Source organism: Athene noctua, chromosome Z (assembly GCF_965140245.1).
Source record: "Athene noctua chromosome Z, bAthNoc1.hap1.1, whole genome shotgun sequence".
NCBI lineage: Eukaryota > Metazoa > Chordata > Aves > Strigiformes > Strigidae > Athene > Athene noctua.
The window spans coordinates 69,595,755-69,616,163 of record NC_134077.1 but is presented as its reverse complement, the minus strand read 5'-3'; the positions used below and the strand labels follow the sequence as shown (position 1 = coordinate 69,616,163).

The window sequence follows — 20,409 nt, the reverse complement described above, 5'->3', positions numbered from 1 at the left end:
GTATCAAGGATAGAGCATACTAAATAATAATATCAAGTGTAAACCAGCAAAACTGTATTTGCCTAGCTAGGTGTGAGGCTGGCCTACTTCAGAGAAGGCAGCTATAATTTTCAGCAGAAATTGGTTTTCATCCTTTGAAATCCTATGAAAATAATCCTCCTTCAGTGAATGCAGCTTGATGACCAAATGTTCCAACACCCTTCTGTATAGCAGTTCATAATGTCTCAGGTCACAAGGTAATTTTCTTTACCTTCTCCTGCCTTTGTTTCATTTATAGGGACCAGAAGACTTTCTGTCAAAGATCATCTGAGCTTCCATTTTTTGAGCATCTTTCCTGGCCTGACTTAGTCTCTCTTGACATGTTCCTCTGGGAAAACTTCGGTTCACTTGGCTCAGTGTGAATGGTGATCAGTGAATTATTAATTTTTCCCACTTGGATGCTTTCAACAGCAGCTCTGTGTCTTGTGTGGAAGGACAGCATGTGCTTCTATTTTCAGGGTTTATACCTGCAACAGGCTGTTCAATTTATCACAGGAAGGATTCCCTCTATCACACACATAGGCCTTCTCCTGGTACTGATGTACATCTCCCATCACCTTTCTCTTCGCACTGTGATTATCATCCCTTTCAATTGTTTGTAAATTTTCTGTGTATTGACCTTTATCCTTCCAGACTCTCAACACTAGCTAACTTCCCCATTTTCAGTTCAGTGGCTAGCTTATTTCTTCCTCCTGCTACCCCATGTTAAATTTTCTACCTATTTCTTCTCCTCATTTTCTATTAAAAAAAATTATTTTTGGTAGTATTTATCCTCCAGCTGCACATCTTTCTCTTGTCTTTAAGCACTTCCACAGATCTCTCTTGTTATCCTGAGTCTACTTTTGTCTTCTTTTGTTCATCATGTATGTAGGGTTGTCCAACTGTATATGCTTTATCTTGTCTCATCCCTTCCACTACATCTTACAGACTGTGACTTCCAGTATCATTTTTACATGCTTATCAAATAATTGTATTTTTGCTGTAAATGTTGATGAGACATTTGGGTTTTGTATAACTTGTTAGCCATCTGCTGTCAGATAATGTGCGTCCTGCAAATTTTGCAGCCATTCATATCTCTCTGCCAGGTTTATTTCACTTAGCTACCAAATTCTCTTTGTTAACACAGATGAACACACAACAACCTGCTCCTACAAACTACTCTAAAACATCCCTTTCTCATTCCTCTCTCTTCATTGACTCCCCGCTTCTTTCCATTTATAAGCATGGTCCTTGTTAATCGAATTTAATTTTATATCCGAACTCCAGTTTCCAGAATATAAATAAATATACTCCCTGTTCGCACTACGAAACCCCACTGAGAACTTGTAGTGTCAGGTGTTACGTGAGTTCCCTCTAGTGGCCATGGTTATTTGAAAAAAAAAAAAAAAAACAAAAAAAAAGTTACAACTGGGGTTTGAAAGTATCCGCATGGAAGAGAGAGTGCCTTTCCGTGATAGGTATGGCCTTGATCTTAACTCTGTGAATCCGACGGAAAAAGAGCCAGGCAGTGTAACTGACTCTTAATTAGGCAAAAATATCCCTAACATTTCAGGTGCTTCCAGACAGTGACTGGGGACCAGTGCTTTCATTTTTGGAATCGCTGCATCAAGTCAGATCTGTACCTGGTGCAACTTTGCCCTCATGTGTTGAAGAGTTCCTGCAGTCTGTTGTAATAAAAATTTAAGAAGTGATCCACAAATTTCCTGGAAAAATATTTTCTCAAAATAAACCTCAATTTTTGGTCCTTTATAAAACATTTGTGACACCATAAACAGATGATTTTGCAAAGCTCTAGAAGATAAAGATAAGTTTTCTCCAGAAAGTTTTCATGCCAGCCATATCAATAATATAGTCCCAATAATAATTTTTATAGATTAACCTAGAGATTCTAAGGCTGGGGTTTCACTTTCTGCTAAAACACTACATGAGTTTCTGTCATGTCATTAGTTGAATCCTTACATGAAACTCAGTAGAACTGTTCTGCAAGGAAGGCACTGAAATGCTCTTTCGTTTTAAAAAAGTGGACATATTTTGAATATACTTTAAAATCTGTGGCTCAGGGACAGTCATTTCCCTATCAGAGAGGATCCCATTTTAAAATCTTGATTGACAACCCTGCCCAGCAGAATTCAGGCTGTTTGAGACAAGCAAGGGTATTTCTCCTCCAAATCCTTTGTTTGATTATTAGGTCCTGTTGATCAGCTTAATGTTCTTAATGTATTTACCTTTCTCCTATTCTGCTGTAGATCCAGTCCCTCTTGCCAGCTCACTATGTGTAGGGTACACTCACCAGGCAGTTGTGATCACTGGAGGACTCCTGGCTTTTTCAGGAATGGCACTGGGATTTCTTGGACTCAACATGGTCTGGATGTATGCAATGACTGGATTCCTACAGGGTATGACTTGATGGATTTATTTCAGCAGCAACTCAGAGCCCTTATTTGAGGGTGCTAATCATAGGAGTTTTAAAATCTGATTTTTATTTTGATTTTATGAGCAACTAGAACGAGAAACCATCTTTAAAGGTAATTTCTCTCATGTCCCACTCTAGAAGTGACAATTTCTGCTAGAAACCTGCAACAACAAAGAAGATGACTAATTAGATGCTAGTAATTTTCACCTGCAAATTATGTGGAAACAGAAAATGAAAAGTGGTTTATTTTTCACTCAGAGACAAGAGCTCTGTGAAGGTTTAAAGAACCTGAAGTGTGCTGAAGTACAAGGACATAGACATCCCAAATTTTGTTCTTTTTATCAAATAAATTTACGTTTTGAACACAGGCCCAGGCTTTCAGCTGTTTCCAACCCTTTCCCTTTCTCCAGGACAGGCCAAAAAGTTGTCTTCAACAGCTAGAAGATTTTCCTGGAACAGGAAGCAAAGCTAGCGGGAATAAAATAAACCATTCCCAGTTCCATGCTGGATGCCTGAGAAAATGTCTGGAATTTGAGCCCTTTGGCAGTCCTGGTCTGCCAAATAGTTTCTAGGGAGCCATTAAAACCACTGTAAGTTAGAGCAGGTTTGAAGTCTGCTCAAAGCAGTCAGGCAAGAAAATGAAGAGCAAATAGAGGTAATACACCAGCTTCCTTCACGTTGTCCCTCACTTTCTATCCTAAACACAGCTCAGCCTAATCTGAGAATCTGATCTAGTACCAGCCTTAATTAGGGCAGCAAGAACACTCTGAGATCCGTCTGTCTAGTTTCATCCACACGGCCATGTGATTTCTCACCCAGTGGCAAACTTGTCAAATCAACTTTTTTTTTTTTCTTTTTTTCCACAGTGGAACTATAATAATGCATACTTCTGATTTTTCGTTTTAACATACACCACAAATATACTCTTACACATAGTACAGCTGAGCTCATGCTTCTGCTAGGAACAAAAATTGGGGTTTTTTACCAGTTTTTAACTTTACAAATGAAGGAGCACTGACTGCTTTAATGTCCACCTTCACAAAATACCTCAAGAGTGTCTAACTGGTGCTACAGGACTTGGGATTTCCTTTTCATGGACACCAGGCATTAGCATTGTTAGCTATTATTTTTCCAATGAAAGAGCTTTGGCAAAATCTATTGTCAGTGCTGGAGAATGTGCCTTTGCATTCACACTTGGGCCATTTTTCCAGTGGTTGATTAGTCAGTATGGATGGAAAGGTGCACTCTATCATAGGTGGCATCCAACTCAATATTTGTGTCTGTGGAGTACTGGTGCAACCCCTGGCAAGCAGCTTCCTCCTTGAGGCTAGCCATTCTGAAACTGAGACACCACCTGGCAATGGTGCATCTAGCATAGACAAAGAAGTCTCCCACCACACACAAAACCTTCAACTGAATGCTTGTGAGAGAACCAGAGTTTGTACTTTACGCCATTTCTGGCATAGTAGCTGCTCTGAGTTTTTTTGTTCCTCCGTTATTTCTAGTTCCACTTACCTACAGCCTGGGAATAGATGAATCATGGACTGCATCCTTTCTATCCATTTTGGCCATGGTGAACTTTGCAGGCAGACTGCTATGTGACTGGTATGCCAATCTCCACATTACCAGAAGTGTTCATTTGCTGACAATGACAATTACATTGATCAGTACTTCCCTGATGCTGTTGCCGCTGGCTGACAACTACCTGTCCTTGGCAATATTCACTGGCTTCTATGGATTATTCTTTGGTCTAACAGTCACTGTTCACATTACAGTGCTAGCAGATGTTGTAGGCATGTCAGATTTTGACAGTGCTTTATGGCTTTTCATGCTGGTTTGAATCACTGGAGGTTTTATCAGGCCTCCTCTTGCTGGTAAGTTAAGATGACACTCTGTCAAATCTGGTTTACAAGAAGAAAGGGGAATGGTAACCCAAACTGAAAAAAATCTGGATCTGGACCCAAATGTCTCCCTTTTTTAGCTCAGGACTATCTGGACCAAGAAGTATACAAAAACAAAGAGTCCATCTAATTCCTTTCCAAAATAACTTGTTCCCTCTGTTTTCTGTGGTTTTAGAGATACGTCTTCAACATAAAACAGGGAAGAATGGCATGGTTTGCATGGTGGTCTTCCTGCTTCCTGAATCCCACACAATCCCACTCGATGGACTCCCACTGTCTTGCTATGAAAGTGCACATTTGGGACAAGCAGAAGATCCATACTTTCAGACAAGAAACTGAAATTTGAGACTAGCGATGTTGCATAAATGCTGGTATTGTTGGGAGGGTTTCTACAGAAGGTCAAATTGAACAGCTATGTGAACCTCCAGGAAATATTCACAGAGATGCCTGCTCTTTTTAGACAGCATTTGAACTAACCAATATAATAAATGGGGGAGGCAGCACATAAAAACAGTGGGAAGAGAAAGCAGACAATGAGACAGTACAGGAATTTATGGGCTGGCAATGAGACAAAGTCATCTCAGAAAAATGCAAGACAAACAAGCTGCAAGGTGTAGGGACTACAAAGTGATATGGCAGGAAAATGACCAAGGTGACTTGTAAAATGTGGATCTGAGTCGTCATTCACAGACCACTACTCACACATTACAGTGACTTTTGTGGTAATGACACCACTAATAGGTTGATAATGGGTCAGACTGGATACTGGAACATTTTCATTCACTTTTGAAAATATACGAACCAGCAAGATTTATAGAGAATTTGAGACAGAATTATATCAAAAGTATGTTGGGAAGATCTGAATAAAATACAAAGGTAACAAGACATTTATATAGTGAGTGGCTGCTCTAGTACTGTTTACTCGGGGATCAGTGCAACCCCTTTTTATATATATAATAGGCTAAAAAGAAGGTATGGAAGAGGAGTGCTTCTTGAGCACTGCTCTCTTACTTTAAGAGTAAAACCTAAAAGTTTTGGATTCAGAGTTCCTTTGCTTAACAGGACTGGTGTTAGATTGGAACAAGGGCTAGGGACTACACTGAATGTGGACAAACATTCCAATGGGAGACCAAGCAAGCAGCCTTCATCAGCCCACAAATGAAAATGTTTTTTTCAGTATGGTACACAACAACATTAGGTATTTTGGTTGACTTAAAGAGACCTAAAAAATGATCTTTTTGTTATCATATGTTACTCTGTAAAACAATGAACAGGAAAGCCCATAACCCTGCAGGCAACCTACACAACTGTGTCTCCAGCAGAGGCCTCTCCTTGCTTTCTTTAAATTCTCTTGTGCTGTAGTTATGGTCCAAATTACAGCAGCTGATGACAGCTACACCACAGAGCATGAGGCTACTCACATACAAAGCTGCATGATTTGTTTTTTTTTTTCTGGCATTACCTTCATTGTCTGCCATGTATTAGGTTGGAAAGTGCTTCAATCTGTATAGCATATTGTTTTACTAGCAATTTACATATGCAAAGTAAACAAGATGTGAATTGTTTCAAATTTTAAAATGTTGTGATAGGGTGATGTGCCATGCACTCATGATGTAGAAAGCTGCAAGACAGGTATGTTGCTAGCATAGTTGTCGACGGATACAGCCCGGGTATCAAGAATAACACCAATATGGTTTGCCAGCTTGATCCACTTTTATTAAGCACAAAGCATCTTATATACTATTAAGGCGTGATCGCATACAGCTAAACAAGCTGTGATTGGTTCTAAGCTACTATCCACACAATATAACTCATATTTCATTGGTACAACGCGAGAAGCACACGCAAGAAGCACAAGCCTATGGACCTCCTACTCAATGTTTCAACTTCACTCCATATCTCTAGTTAAGGAATTTGCTAAACAATAGCTCTCTATGCAGTGGCAAGCCATAGAGGAACATTGAACAGTAAGTTCTTTACACAGGGGCAGCTAGCAGAGAATTACTCATGTCGGTATCAAGGACCAGGTGGCCATTATCTTCCAAAAACTTCTCCACACATAGCCCCTTGGTGAGAGGATATGTTCACACTGCTGACATAATTCACATTATCGGTCACATTGCTGGGACTAGTTTCTCTCTAGGTCTGATCATGGACATAGCTGGAGATTACAGAGCAGGCTTCTACATGGCAGGAGCCACTCTTGTCCTATCAGCTGGATTTTTAGTCACTTTAGATCAGCTCCAACAGAGAACAGAAAGAGCAAGCCAGACTAACACCAAAGCAGATAAGTCAACATTACCCTACATTTCCTTCCATCTCCTGAAACTTCAAAACAGAAGGTATCGAGAACATGATGTAGTAGTGTGACTACACTGGACAATTTACAGCATTTCAGGACACATGGAAGTGTTTTATTTTCTCCAAACTCAGTACAAGTAGGATTTATAAAATGATGGAAGTTTTGGATAAATGTTTAAAACTGAGGAAGAAAGGCATTAGTTTACAACCAAACCACACTGGTAACCATGATATTATTTTCATGTTGAAGTTGCATTTTGACTATACAAGTCTTCAAGATACTCCTACAGGGCTGTGATAAGCGAACTAGAGAAACTATGGTCTAAATGAAATTGCTGTGAAGCACGTATGCAGCAGACAGAAACCCTCCCCCCAAATAAAGACTGCAGTCATCACTATCAAATAGATAGGAGTAGGCATCAGCTCATAGCTTAGGGAAGTCATGCTCAGTATTTTCAGTAAACAAGTTGAATATGAAAGCAAGAGTACTTGAGTTCTGAGAGTTTTGAGCAAAAGGGTTTGCAGGTACTCTACAGAGCAGGGCTTGAATCTGATAAATAAATAACCCTGATAAATGGGAAAAGTTACATGAATAATAGAACTCAGTATAGAGAAATGCAGTCATAAATATCAGAAATAAAAAGCAAGATATACACACATAAAAAGGAGAAGGATTGATGAATAACAGAGGAAGATCTAATGCTACAGTGGATTTCAAACTGAGTAAGAATCCCAAATGGAACCCTGAATTAATAAGATAGAGGAGATAATGATGCTTGCAAGGTTTTAACTGAAAGAGGTACCTAAGCTGGAAAGAATTAAGTGGAACAAGAATAAGAAAGGTTAAGAAATCACAGTTTAAAAAAAAAAAAAAAAGCGTAAGAAATAAAGTTTGTCTGGTTTAGAAGACAAAAGGTACAGAGCATGAGAACAGCCTTCAAATCTGTAAGTTGAGATAAAAAAGACAAATTCCTTTCCTTGTTAAGGCAATTAGTAGCTGATGTAATTTGCAGCAAGGCAGAGTTGGGCAAAAAACTTCACTGTAGCTTGTTAAGCATAGAAACATTATTAAGCATTAGAAACAGTGAGAATATGAAGACACAGAGCTATCAGAGAGTAGGTAAGACATGAGAGAAAAATCTAAATTTATTCAGTTGTGCTTCAGAACAGTAGGATGAACTAGATGACTTATAAGATCTTCTTTAGACCCACATTTCAACTACCCTGAGGCTCTTTGAACAAATATTTTTTTATAAAAAGAGTCTGTATCCAAGTTTGGTTGGTTTTTTTTTTTTTTTTTTTCCAGTTTATTAGGGGGAAAAAAGAACATAAAAGATGGGAAGATCACATTTAAAAGAAACAGTTAAAGGAAAAACATAACACCTAAAAGCTTTCAAACTATTACAAATGCCATAGCTACCCTAGTTATGAACTTCAAATTTTTATCATTGAAACAATTCACCTGTTAGGCAAGTTTAACATAAATCACTCATCTAAAATAATTATTTCTTGTCTCTTAAAAGTAAGAATTATTTCAAAAAATTAATTTACAGGAAATTAGCTGAACCACTAATAGATAACTATCTGTGAGGGGCTTGGTTGCAGAACATACATTGGAAGGAACACAACTGCATGAGCAAAGCCTTGTAGCAAGGCCCTGAAATTTCTGACAAAATATTTTTCAATCATGTCAGTTGAAAAACAGATTTTTCTAGAAAGTATTATTCTTCAGTTTTCTGCAGTGTTTCAATATTTAAAATAACTCTTCATTTTACGAAACAAAAGAAAAGGGCATTTCTGGAGGTGGGGAGGAGTGGAAAGATGTTTAATAGATGCAGTTTTCACCTTTGACTATCTGTTAAATTCTATAATTATTTACAAGCCCTGTCACAAATGTCTGTATTTTGGTATGTCCTGACATCTGACACAGACAATAAAGAAGGCTAGTGGCATCCTGGGCCATATGAACAGGGGCACAGGGATCAAGGGAGGTGATTATTACCCTCTGGTCTGCAGACGTGCATCGATTTTGGGGCATCAAGTATAGGAAAGAAGTTGGTAAACATGACTGAGTTCAGCAGAGGACCACTGAGAGGCTGCAGGACTGGGGCTGTTTCAGCCAGGAGAAGACACAGATTTGGGGGCACCTGGCAGCAGCCCTGGCACCAGTGGGGGGGATGCAGGAGACACAGCTGGGCTTGTCACAGCAGCACATGGCAGAAGTGTGAGAGGCAGCGGCACAAGCTGAAACAGGAGAGGCTCAGGCTGGAGCCACAAGAACAGCCCAGCAGTGGAGCTGGGGCTGAGAGACGCTGGGTCATCTCTGTCCTTGGAGGCTTCATGCCCCGACTGGGTGAAGCCCTGACAAGCCTGGTCTGAGCCCAGAACTCTCCGATCTGGGCAGGGGCTGAGGCTGGAGATGTCCCCACATTCCCCCTAGTCTGAACAGGATCCTGTGACTCTGTGAAGGGACAAATGAAAAGATGTTCTTTTGGGTTTTTTTTCTAAATTCACTGATTAGTATTAGTCACCTGGACACTCTGTCAGCTAATGATTATGTATCTGTTTAACAGCACACAAAAAGTACTGAGTGTTTGCATTAATTTTGGGACTGCTTTTACCTCAGCTGCAGCAGCAATATTCCAAGTTTCACTGGACTATTACTGCAGGGATTACTTGCAAAGGGCTGTTTTGTTCCAAGATGCTAATGATGTAGGCAGTCTTGCCTATATTCACTTTCTTCAGACAAAGAGTTTCTGAGATGGCCTTAGAGACCTAAATCAGCAGCTTACCTGCAAGGAGTTTCTCACATCAAGTCAGTTAGCCACTCACTGGTGGAAACGGGACTGTGAGGCTTTGGAAAACACTGCCATTCTCTTGAATCCAGGCATGGCCTCCTGAAATTACATGCAGGAATGTCATAACTCTGCTTCACCTTGACAGTGTCCGGCTGGATCCAAAAGGTTTTCACCATGGTTGGTCATCCTGCATCTAATGGAGAAAGTCCTACAAATCTGAACAATCCCCTGGGCTCACATTTCCTCTGTCAACATGGACAAATTAGCACCAAAGAACAACACTGCCAGAAAGCTATCCAATCTTTTTTCTTTGGAAAAACAGGGTGCAGGAACAAAAGCATCACTGCCTTTGTGGCATCCTCTTGGCATAGCTACTACAGACTACCTCTCCTTCTTTATTGTACATTTGTGCTGGGTTTGTGTGGTGGGGTTTTTGGTAGTGAGGGAGGGGGATACAGCGATGGACCCCTGTGAGAAGCTTCTTGAAATCTCCCACAGCTCCTAGTCATACCCACCTCTGGCCAAGGCTGAGCCAATTAGCGATGGTGGCTGCGCCTCTGTGATAATGTATTTAAGAAGGGAAAACTGAGAGGGGGTTTGGGAGGACTTGTGAGGAGGAGCTGTGAGAAGGACACCTTTGAGAACACCAAGGTCAGTGGAAGGAAGGAGGAAAGGGGGAGAAGGTGCGCCAGTGCAGAGACGCCCATGTATCCTGTGATGAGATGACAGGGCTGTCCCCGGCCACCCATGGGTGTCACCAGAGGAACAGATTTACCTGTGGAGGACCCCGGGACTCTGTGGGAAGAAGCGGCCCCCGCTGTTGTATTTCAGCACTGGGAGGATGCAACACGTGGAGGTGACCCACGCCGGAGCATCTCGAGATGAATGCATCCCGTGGGGAGGACTCACGGTGGAGAAAGTCTGTGGAGGACTGTCTCCCGTGAGAGGGACGCCATGTGGAGCAGGGGGAAGAATGCAGACGAGTGCTTCCCCCGCTCTCCCCTTGCAGGAAGAAGCGTCAAACTGACTTGCAACCCCCATCCCCTGCCCCTGCGCTGCTGGGGGAGGAGGGGGTAGAGATCTCGGGAACAAAACTGAGCGGGGAAGAAGGGAGGGGTGGGGGGAGGTGTATTTAAGGTAGGGTAACGCTTCTCCCTGTCCCATTCTGTCTGTTGGTAGTGGCTTGAATTAAAGTGGTGCCTCTTTTTTCTCCCCTAATGAGCCTGTCTTTTGCCTGCGACCATAATGGGTGAGTGACCCCTCTCTGTCCTCACCTCCATTCCTGAGCCTTTTGATTCATTCTTCTCCTTCCCAGCGCTGGAGGGGAAGGGTGAGTGAATGGCTGCATGGTGCTCGGTTGCCCTCTGGGCTCAGACCGTGACAACATTGTTCAGAGATGGAGCAAAGGGAGTTGGGGCTGACACTAAGGACCAACCACAGTTTCACATGGAAATTACTTGAGGAGGAACCAGGCTTTCAGGATGACAATATATTAATAGTGTCTGTGCAAGGCAGGCTACAGGATAACATGTTGCTTCCTGCTGTTGAAGTAGCAGCAATGTAAGGACTAGTTTCTTTTCAGAAAAGCTCTACATCAGGCTTATACTATTCAACCATGGATGCCAGATAATACCTCCTTCACCGCAAATCTCCAGACCGTGGAGAGATGATGATTCTCATCACCAACCTAAAGGGGTGTAATCTTTTTATTCACTCTTACTGTACTGTGTTACTGTTAATGTAGATTTAGCACCAAAATAATTGATTTTCCACTGAAATTCCCATAAAACTCAAAACTAAAGCCCTTACTAAAATTACCAAACTAACTCGTTTCTTTGCTCTGCCCACTGTAGGAAGCCTCAAATGCAGAGGAAAATAAAGATTATCCATTAAGAGAAATAAATTAATAAAAATAACAGTCTTGTCCTAGAAAGAAGGAATCATACCGTCAACAGCATGAAAACAACTATTATTTTTAAAAGCCCAGGCTTGTTATTTTCAGTTACACTAGAAGCATTAGTTTCATGCCTATCATGAAGATTCACCAGAGTGTCTTAGGCTTGCCACAGGTTGCTGGCTATCACAAAAGTCCTGGGTTGCTTTGAGGTTTCTCCTAAGTATTCCTACTCTATCATTCTCTTCTCCTGAAATGTTATCTTTAAAAAAGTAATGACTGTGGAATTTGTGTGTCAATTCCAGTGACTTTACATTGACAGAGATAGCAACACCACCTCAAAGAAATAAGATTTTGTAAAAAAAATGAGATCAGAAACAGGACATGGTGTTTCACCTCATCCATCCAATTCCTCAATAGCAGCATTGTGGATTTACATACCAGATGGCACCACAGATCCATGACAAAGTCCTTGCTTGCTATAGTATTAACAAGACATTCATTCAGAACACAAAATTCAATCAGTTGAAGTTTCGTTCCCTGCACTGCTTGAGGCAAGGAAGTGGCAGAAAGACTGGTTTTGTTATCACATGTATTTTCTATATGCCTCAGTTCTGATTCTGACAACAGTATCCTTCAGTCATCATCCTCTTCCAGAAGTGAAGCTTTCTTCAGCAAAACACATGATAATGAGCTCTATGACATTTTCAGAGTACTGCACAAGGGCTGGTATATCTCTTGGGAACTTGATAGGCTGTGATAGTGTACACTTACTGTTTTACACACATAGGTATCCACAGAAACTTTCCATGCATCTCTTTTACTTTTGAAGCTTCCAAAGAGTTCATCTGGGATAATAAACACCGAACACTTGGCCAAATGAGCAAGTTTATGCTCCTCACTAATGTTCTTCCTTCTTCCTCCCTTTATTTTTCCCGTCTACAAAAAACCCCACGTTTTTCAAACTTTAATGGGTCTAGCAAAAACAATTAGATCCTTCTGGTGTTAACCACAGAATGTTTGAGGTTGGAAGAGAGCAGTGTGCTGTCATCTGGTCCAACAGCCCTGCTCCGGCAGGACCACCTACAGCCAGTTGCCCAGCACTGTGGGCAACTATGATGCCTTTTCAGTATCTTCAAGGGAGGAGACTCCACAACCTTTCTGGGCAACCTGTGCCAGGGCTCAGTCATCCTCACAGTAAAAAGTGTTTCCTGATGTTCACCTGGAGCCTTCCGTGTGCCAGTCTGTGCCCAGTGCCTCTGGTTCTGTCACGGGGCACCACCATGGAAAAATATCCAAAGATCAGATTTTTGCCATAATTAGGCAAAACACACAAGCAGAAAAATTGTCTGGCTCTTCTCAGTTCTGCATTAACTAAAAATATTTATGTTAACACTTTTCACTGGATTTTCTAAGGAAATGGATGTTGATCTCCTACAATCTGTTCTTTCCTATTCTCTTTTGAGTCTTGTCAGCCATTTTCAACCACATTTAGAGCTAGGTTCACAGCTTCAAAGATAAGTCAAAACCTCAAAGTTTCAAGTCCTTCAAACCTAAAAAAAAAAGAGAAAGCTAGCCAGGACAGAGAGGCTCAAATTAATGAAATTAATGATTCATTGAGACAAATGATGAGCAGAATACAGTTCTTTTTTTTTTTTTTTTTTTTTTTTTTGGCAGTAACTAACACTGCTGGCCCATCATAGTACCCAGACTTCTGAATTAATCACAGACTGCTGTTACTTGCCTGGTGTTGTAAATGGAATTACTGCAGTGTGAGCACAGGCAGTTCACACAAATCCATAGGAAACCAGGCTTCATTAGTTCTGCAGCCCATGGACAGACTCTCTTTTTGTACTTGCCGTAAGAAACTTTTATTATGGTACAACAGCATCTGTCTGTGAGTTTTATACTAGTTTCCATAGTGTTAAAATGGTGCAAAAAATGTGCATAAGCAAAGCAATAGTTGAACACATGCAAACCCACCAGCTGTTACAAAATAATCAGCCCTAAATAAAAACAGGTTTGAATTTAGAAGCAGTCTGCCCACTCTAGGAGGTTATAGGTAAAGGCAGGTAAAACGGTGTTGAGCCATTTCTCAGAGGGTATGTAATAAATGAAGAAGTAACAGATCTTTGAGCTGCTTATTAGGAGGGAAGGATACAGACTGTAAGAAGAAAATGAGAAGTTGTCTCCTTGCCTCTTTCATGCTAATTAATGCATTCAGAAGCTGTACTGAAAGGAATTTAAACTCGTGATAGTCATAAGAGAACAGATCAAAGAAGAAAAAAACCCAGATCAAGTCGAGGAAAAGAAAGCTGTACATGCCTTTCAGTTAACAGACAGAATACAAGTCTGAAGGAGGTAAGATCTGTAATTTTTTTATTCTACCCAGAATTTTCTATGTTGCTTCAGAAGGGGCTCGACTGTCTCTAAGTGAACTCTGAAAATGTTTTGTCTCCTTGGCTGGAATTCTCTTCAGTGAAGTCACTGGGTTTTATTATCTCTTTAAGGTAGGTGGATTAGCTGGATACTATCAAGTAGGATCTGTTGTGCTGTTTAATGACAGGAACATGATTAATTGTGGATTACTTCTATATTTGATCAAACAGATTTTTAACTGTTTAGACTACTTTTAACTGGATGATTATTCCTTTAAGACTGGAAATTAGGATTAAATTCTCTGCATATCTAAGTATAGATTGTCAGCAGACATAAATTAGTATAACTACCTGAAAATCAACAGATCCCTGAGAGTTTACACGAATGGAAAACCTGTCCCTTGAGTGTTTACAGGAAATAACAGAAATAAAGAAACACCTACTTGTAAGGATGGTATAAGTTTTTCTTCTTCTGAATAGTTTTTCTTGTCCAGGTAAATTGCCTTTCTTTCTATACTCATAAGAAATTGTAAGTCAGAAGTCTGCCATCACTTAGTACCTAAAGAGACCATGTCAAATCCTTCTCTGTTGCACTAAGTTGCAAATACCTTGATGTCAGTGGAGCTATTCAAATGTAGACTCTAGTTACAGTTTTGAGTTTTGCCTTAAATTGGGACAATTGCATATGTATCTTCTATATATGTGTATGCATATGTATATTCTATCCTGTAGGTTTGAGCAGGACCAAGCTCACAAAATGCCCAGAAGAAACCACCATTCGGATGGCAACTTTTTCAGAGGGAAAGGACACAGCTATCTTGCAGCAGAAGAGTAAGAATAAATTAAAACCTATGTTAGCATGTAAGCTGGTGAAAAAAATTTACATTGAAATAGATGTACAACATAGTATCAGAAGAAGTCACCGCTGTATAGAGGGCATTTTAGCTATCCTGTAGTTGTCTCTAATGTTTGTCATTGCAGAATCATAGAGCCCTCAGTGGTTAAGATCATATGATCAGAAGTAATTTACCTTTATAATAAAATTACTAGGTTTATTGATGCTTATTTAGAAAATTCTTTTGAGGCTGTTGCAAGGTGGTCTTTACATTAAGTTTTATCTTCAGATGCATGTACTTCTCTTCAGAACCTCAAAGGGACATAGTATCACCCTAAATAATATAAGGGAACCCCCCCCCCCGAAATGGTAAAATACCTTCAAAAAGCAGATGGAGACATCAACGCCATACAAACGTGACTGAGTAAATTGTTTCTGGGTAAGACTCCACTTAAGCAGAACTAATTCAAGCTACCACTTTGTTAGTGTTGGCTTACAATAAAATATGTTGGGTCTTGGATTACTAGAGATGCTATCCCACTAGTGATGTGTTATTGCTTTAGACAAATACTTGGGATATCTGTATGTGGAATGTGTTTCTGGTACTGGTTTCTTGGCCCCCAAACTTGGTGACTTGTCCCCCCCCACCCCACCCCATACTGCAAGGTATTTGTTTCTCTGTCTTCATCCCTGGGCAGAGAGAATAGCAAAGGGGAAGGCACTCTCATAGTTCTTTCAAGGCATTTCAGTTCTCCAAAAGAAAAAGTTGGATAGTCATGTCTCAGCACCAGAAACTAAGCACACTTACCTCCAACTGCCATGAACTGCATTGGTAAGCAGTTTTCTAGATATGCGAGGGAAAAATGACTCTCTCCTTCCAGTATCAGAAGCAGCATTCAAGATATAAGCACAGATTTCTAATAGGCTAGCTGCAACTTTAACTGGAATTGCAAGAAACTGTGTATACACTTCTCATACTAGCCTCTTGAAAAAGCCTTGTGAAAAGCAGAAAGCAGTCCCAAAATGTAGAAAAGGCAGCAGTTGTTTGGAGAATTAGTTTTAATTGTGCTGGGGACAGTAACAAAACCAGTGGAGCCATCTTTTAATTTTGAAGATCAGCGGCAACACGGCTGCACGAGGCAGGAAGTGAATGCTGTAAACTGTGTTCCTTGGGTCAAACAGACCTCCAGCCAACACGGGCTGGAACGGGCAGGAGCAACTTGCAAGATTCAGGTACTTGTGTAAAAGAAAATCCCTTTGGCTCCGACAGGGTTCATGCTTCAAACTGCACACAGGCAGTTCAGACAAAACAACAGCTTGTTCTGCTACACAAATCTGCATGCATCTTCTTTCAGGCTTCACAGGTCACAAGGAAACACTCCATGAGACTCTGAGTCACTGAAAATGATAGCAAATAGATATAAAAGGCCTCTGGTCAGTCACATACTCCACTCCTCAGTCCCAATGGAAAAGCCTGATGGTGATTATTACAGGGTAACTGGATATAAGACATATGAAAGTATGTTAGAATGAGTTTATCCTAACTCATGTGGTCATTTTTTTTTTTCCTGTACTATTTTCCCTTTAAGCATGTTACAGACTCTTCTGTCCTTGAACAGGCAAAGAGCAGGCAAAGAAAAATTGGGGAGTGAGTTCTGTATGTTTTAACAGAGAAGATATTAGTACAGGAGGAAGGGTTTTTGTTCCTAGGAAACTTGCAACTACTTGGTCAGCTTGCTTTCTGACAGCCAGTGGAACTGTGCTACTTTTCCCAAGCGCCTGGTAAGCAGTAGGAAAGATGTCTTGCGGCACAGTTTGCAAAGCCTATATTCCCTAAATTGACCCATTGACACCAATTCGGTGACTAACATGTCATGAAATAAGAACTAAAGAATTATAGAGCTCTTTTTGAGTAATTCGAAGTTTGTTACTCAGGTTTTGAGGTTGTGTAGTGTTTTATGTATCCAAAAAAACCTTCTGTCATCAGCAGTTGTTGCAATATGATGAAGTTAGGATACATTTCTCAATAAGTGCTGCCTAAATAAATTTAACAAATAAACATGAGCTGTGTCTCTGCAGGTGTGGCCTTTATTTCACATTCTCTTCCAGTATTGTAATGCTGTTCGCTGGATGTACAGGCAGGGATTTTTTTCAGAAGTAGTCGCTGGTAGATTATTATCTTCAAAGCAATATATTCCTCATTTTAAAATGCTTAAGAATTTGGCAGAGAATTGAGCTAACTTCTTAATCTAAAAAGACTAGCTGAAGTTATTGATACTTTGTCTATTTTCTGAAGTTAAATCTGCTCCGTGCTTTTCTTTGATAATAGGCTATTGATACAAATTTTTTCTCTAATCATTCTTGCTCCCAGAAGAATGCATCAAGTTCTGGTGTTAATTATTTTGTTTTGCTTTCCCAACAGAGTTCTGGGTATTGGACTCTTCATTCTGGTGCTGGCAATTTTACTTATCTTTGGCTGCTGGTATTACAAAAGACGCAGTGGCTATAAAAGTCTGCGGGTAAGCATGGCACCTCACTTTCTAGCATGCTGTTATTTTGACAAAATATTATCATTATTTGCATTACATTAATGCAGAGTAGATCGAATCTGTAGTAGGAGGTCATTGTCTCAGGCAATATATACACTGACACATACACAGGTAAAACCAGACAATACGAAACAGACCTTGCATTGAAGAACTCAAAGAGGTAAAGAGGAAGCAAAAGCATAGGGAGATGGAGTCAGTTGCCCAACTTTGCGCAACACATCAGTGAGAAAACTGATCTCAGGGAAACATTATATTGCATATTTACGCAAACCCAAGATGTGTTCAGTGTATTTTCATTTAAATAAAAATAACATATTCACTACTCATACAACTTACTCCTAAATAAGGACAGATATGATTAAATCAAGGAAGAGGATAAGAAAAATAACTGTTACAAGTAACTAAGTAAATACTATGTTCAAGTATTGGCGATGCATGATTTATTTATATAAAAGTTGACTTGAAGTTTTAAGATTCACAAAAAAGCACAACAGGTTTGAGATTTGCTTTCTAAATACTACTTTTAAAAAATTCTACTTTGTGTCTTCTTTAAAACTATATAAAAAAAGCTACAATCCTTCTCATAACATCTGTTGTTAGAAGTCTCAAAGCTTTGTCCTTGAATTCCTGCTCTCTCCTATGAAAGGTAGGCCACTTTTAACCCTTTAAAGTGACAGCTTTATCTGATTATATGTTTTACAGTATCTTTTAGTTATCCTAAGATTTAAAAAAAGATGTAACCATCTGGAAGTAAAAACCATACCTCTCATCTCAGTCAGCAAATCCATTTCCTTGCTGTTTCCAATAACTTTCTCCTGTTACTCTTCCAGTGATCTATTCTTCATAGTGAAATTCTGCAAAAATGGAGGTAAATACTCAAAAAAACCTTCAAAAAAGCAAACCAGAATTCTTTCATTTCTGCTTTGTACATCATTGCAAGAAGCACATTCTTTTTAAATTCTTCTCATTGCAGATTGCTGCTTTCTGGTTTTGAAAATCAAATTTTTGTTAAGCTTTTTGGCTAGGGGAGAACTGGTACAGAATGTATACAAAAGAAATGGTGGAAAATTGGAAAAAAAAAAAAAAAGGTTGGAGATTAAAGAAAGAAATGGGTGGGATAAAAAGAAGGAGGCATTCAGGTATGTGAGGTGTCAGTTTCTAAAAAATGTGATCCTCTTTTTTCTGGCAGTGTAATTAGATAATACAGGAGGGATAGTATCTCTCAGCAGAGAAGGCAGAAAGTGATAGGAAGATTAGCTCTCTTACTTGCTGACATTGTGTCTGGCCCTAATCCCAGTTTCTAATACATACAGAAAATGTGCTGTCAAATATTAAATGTTGCATAATTTGCTCCAACTTCACATTCTCTTTTTCCTTTCTTCTTCCCCATATTTCTTTATGATCTGTTACAGAGCAAAAGCTCTAGTGTGGGCACGATACAAACCATGGTAGGTGAAGGAACAATACTGGACTGCAAAATGGCTCTGCAGGAGTACAGAAACTTTAATTCTGTGGTAAGATGTAACTCAAGGTTTTCATTTATTCACAACATAGTAAGTCATGCTGAGACAAATGGTAAACAGTCACTTGATTATTTCTTTCCTGGGCTGCGCTGTCTAGACTGGGTCTTTAATGCCTCTACATTAACTCAAAAAGTAGTATTTTGACCATTTTTACTGTGAAATGGGTTTTAAAAATCTACTGTTAAGAATTATTCTTTAAAAAAATTCTTTGACCTACTTTTATTCTTAAGTTGCACAATCATTATGCAGTCTATAAGAATGATGTAACACCTGAATGCAGAAATATACTATACCATTCTGACAAACAAGTGGACTGTGTCTGGCATACTATACCCTGACAAGGATTATCAGGAAACGTAACATTTCAAGGTTTTAGCTTCTTGAATCATTATGGAAAGATGAACGTTCAAACCTATAATTTAAAAAAAGTTCAAATAACGGATATGTATGTCAAGTTATGGGTGTGTTCAAATAGTTTTAGAATAGGGAAAAGTCTAATTTACAACTAATTTTAAATAAACCGTCTGAATTGTTAACATGGGAAATCAGACAACATACCTGCATCAAGACTCTTGAGAAAAAGAAAAGTTTCAATATTAGTCTGAATTCTCAGTATAAAAAAAAAATTAAAATTGCTTTTTAAAAAAACTCCTGTCCTTATAACACTGAAACTTCTCTCTTTAGATGAATGATACAAACAAAATGAATTTAACCTGATGCAAAACCAAAAAACTTATTAGCAAAAACTAACCTTAAAAAACCCTCACATAATGAATGAGTTGAGCTATGTTAAGCTGTAGTGCCATACCTGATATGAAGGTAGATAGCTTGCTGCATCTTTAATGCAATTTTCTTGTACCTCCATTGTTTTTTCAATCTTTCTTATCTATTTTCCTTACCATAGGTGCCTGATGCTCCACCAGCTTATGACAAAATAGCTGCAGATCAGTCACCGCCACCTTATTCACCATGATAACATGGAAACTTAAACTCTAAACGTACCAGTTCAGTTTCTTCATGCTCTCTCTTAATTTCCTGTACTTTCTTAAAGCTAAAATAATTTTTTTTTTAAATCACATGCTTTCATTAGCAGTTGCTGAAATATTCCTGCTTAATTTACAGAACTAGTGCTTGAAATGCCTCAATAAATCTGAACATGCTTTTATTTTAAGTTTTTCATTTCCTGTGGTCAGATTAACACACTATACTCAAGTTTGGGCATCTTGCATCCTTCATAGTTCTACCAATAGTAAGTACACAGCAGTAAGTACTCTACTAGAGTAGAAAGTGTCAGCACCTCTACTTTCACCTTTCCCATTTAGTCTCCCTTTCTTTAAAAAAGAAACAATTCCCTAGAATGCAATGTACAAGAATCTGTCATAAAATGGACAAAGACTAACCATTCTCACCACCAGCAGTTCTACCAGTAGTTCTAAAACTAACCTGCAAAAAGTAACTATGTTTTACAACAGGCTTTTACTTCACATCACTTGTTTATGTGCCTGTAGTGAAATAATTCCTGTAAAACATGATCCAGGCAACCTAGGAATTTCTGCTTGGAGTCAATTTTATTTCATAACAATCAATGGGTATAATGATGATCACCTTCAGTTTCCTTCTGGCAGTCTTGTGAGAAAGCAAAAGAATTTGGTAGATGTTTTATGTGTTCTAACATGTTTTACATGTTTCTAACATGATGAAACAATAAGAGAAAATGTGTAAAACCCACGTTCCTTGATGCATACAGAACTACAGACTAATTTTTCCAGGTTGACAGA

General features: G+C 39.3%; 1 protein-coding gene across 2 annotated transcripts; it reads left to right on the top strand.

Annotated features, from left to right (window-relative positions):
- Window positions 1–13,638: 13,638 nt before the first annotated feature.
- MLANA (melan-A) lies at window positions 13,639–19,697 on the top strand. 2 transcript variants are annotated; one of them, XM_074932613.1, is made up of 5 exons: window positions 13,639–13,707; window positions 14,457–14,555; window positions 16,982–17,078; window positions 18,521–18,622; window positions 19,536–19,697. In XM_074932613.1, exons 2-5 carry the CDS (start codon window positions 14,482–14,484, stop codon window positions 19,602–19,604), a joined length of 342 nt encoding a protein of 113 aa, XP_074788714.1. In that variant the 5' UTR covers window positions 13,639–13,707; window positions 14,457–14,481; the 3' UTR covers window positions 19,605–19,697. The 2 variants fall into 2 exon arrangements, with proteins under 2 accessions (XP_074788714.1, XP_074788715.1); XM_074932614.1 differs by having other exon boundaries at window positions 13,700–13,856.
- Window positions 19,698–20,409: the final 712 nt, after the last annotated feature.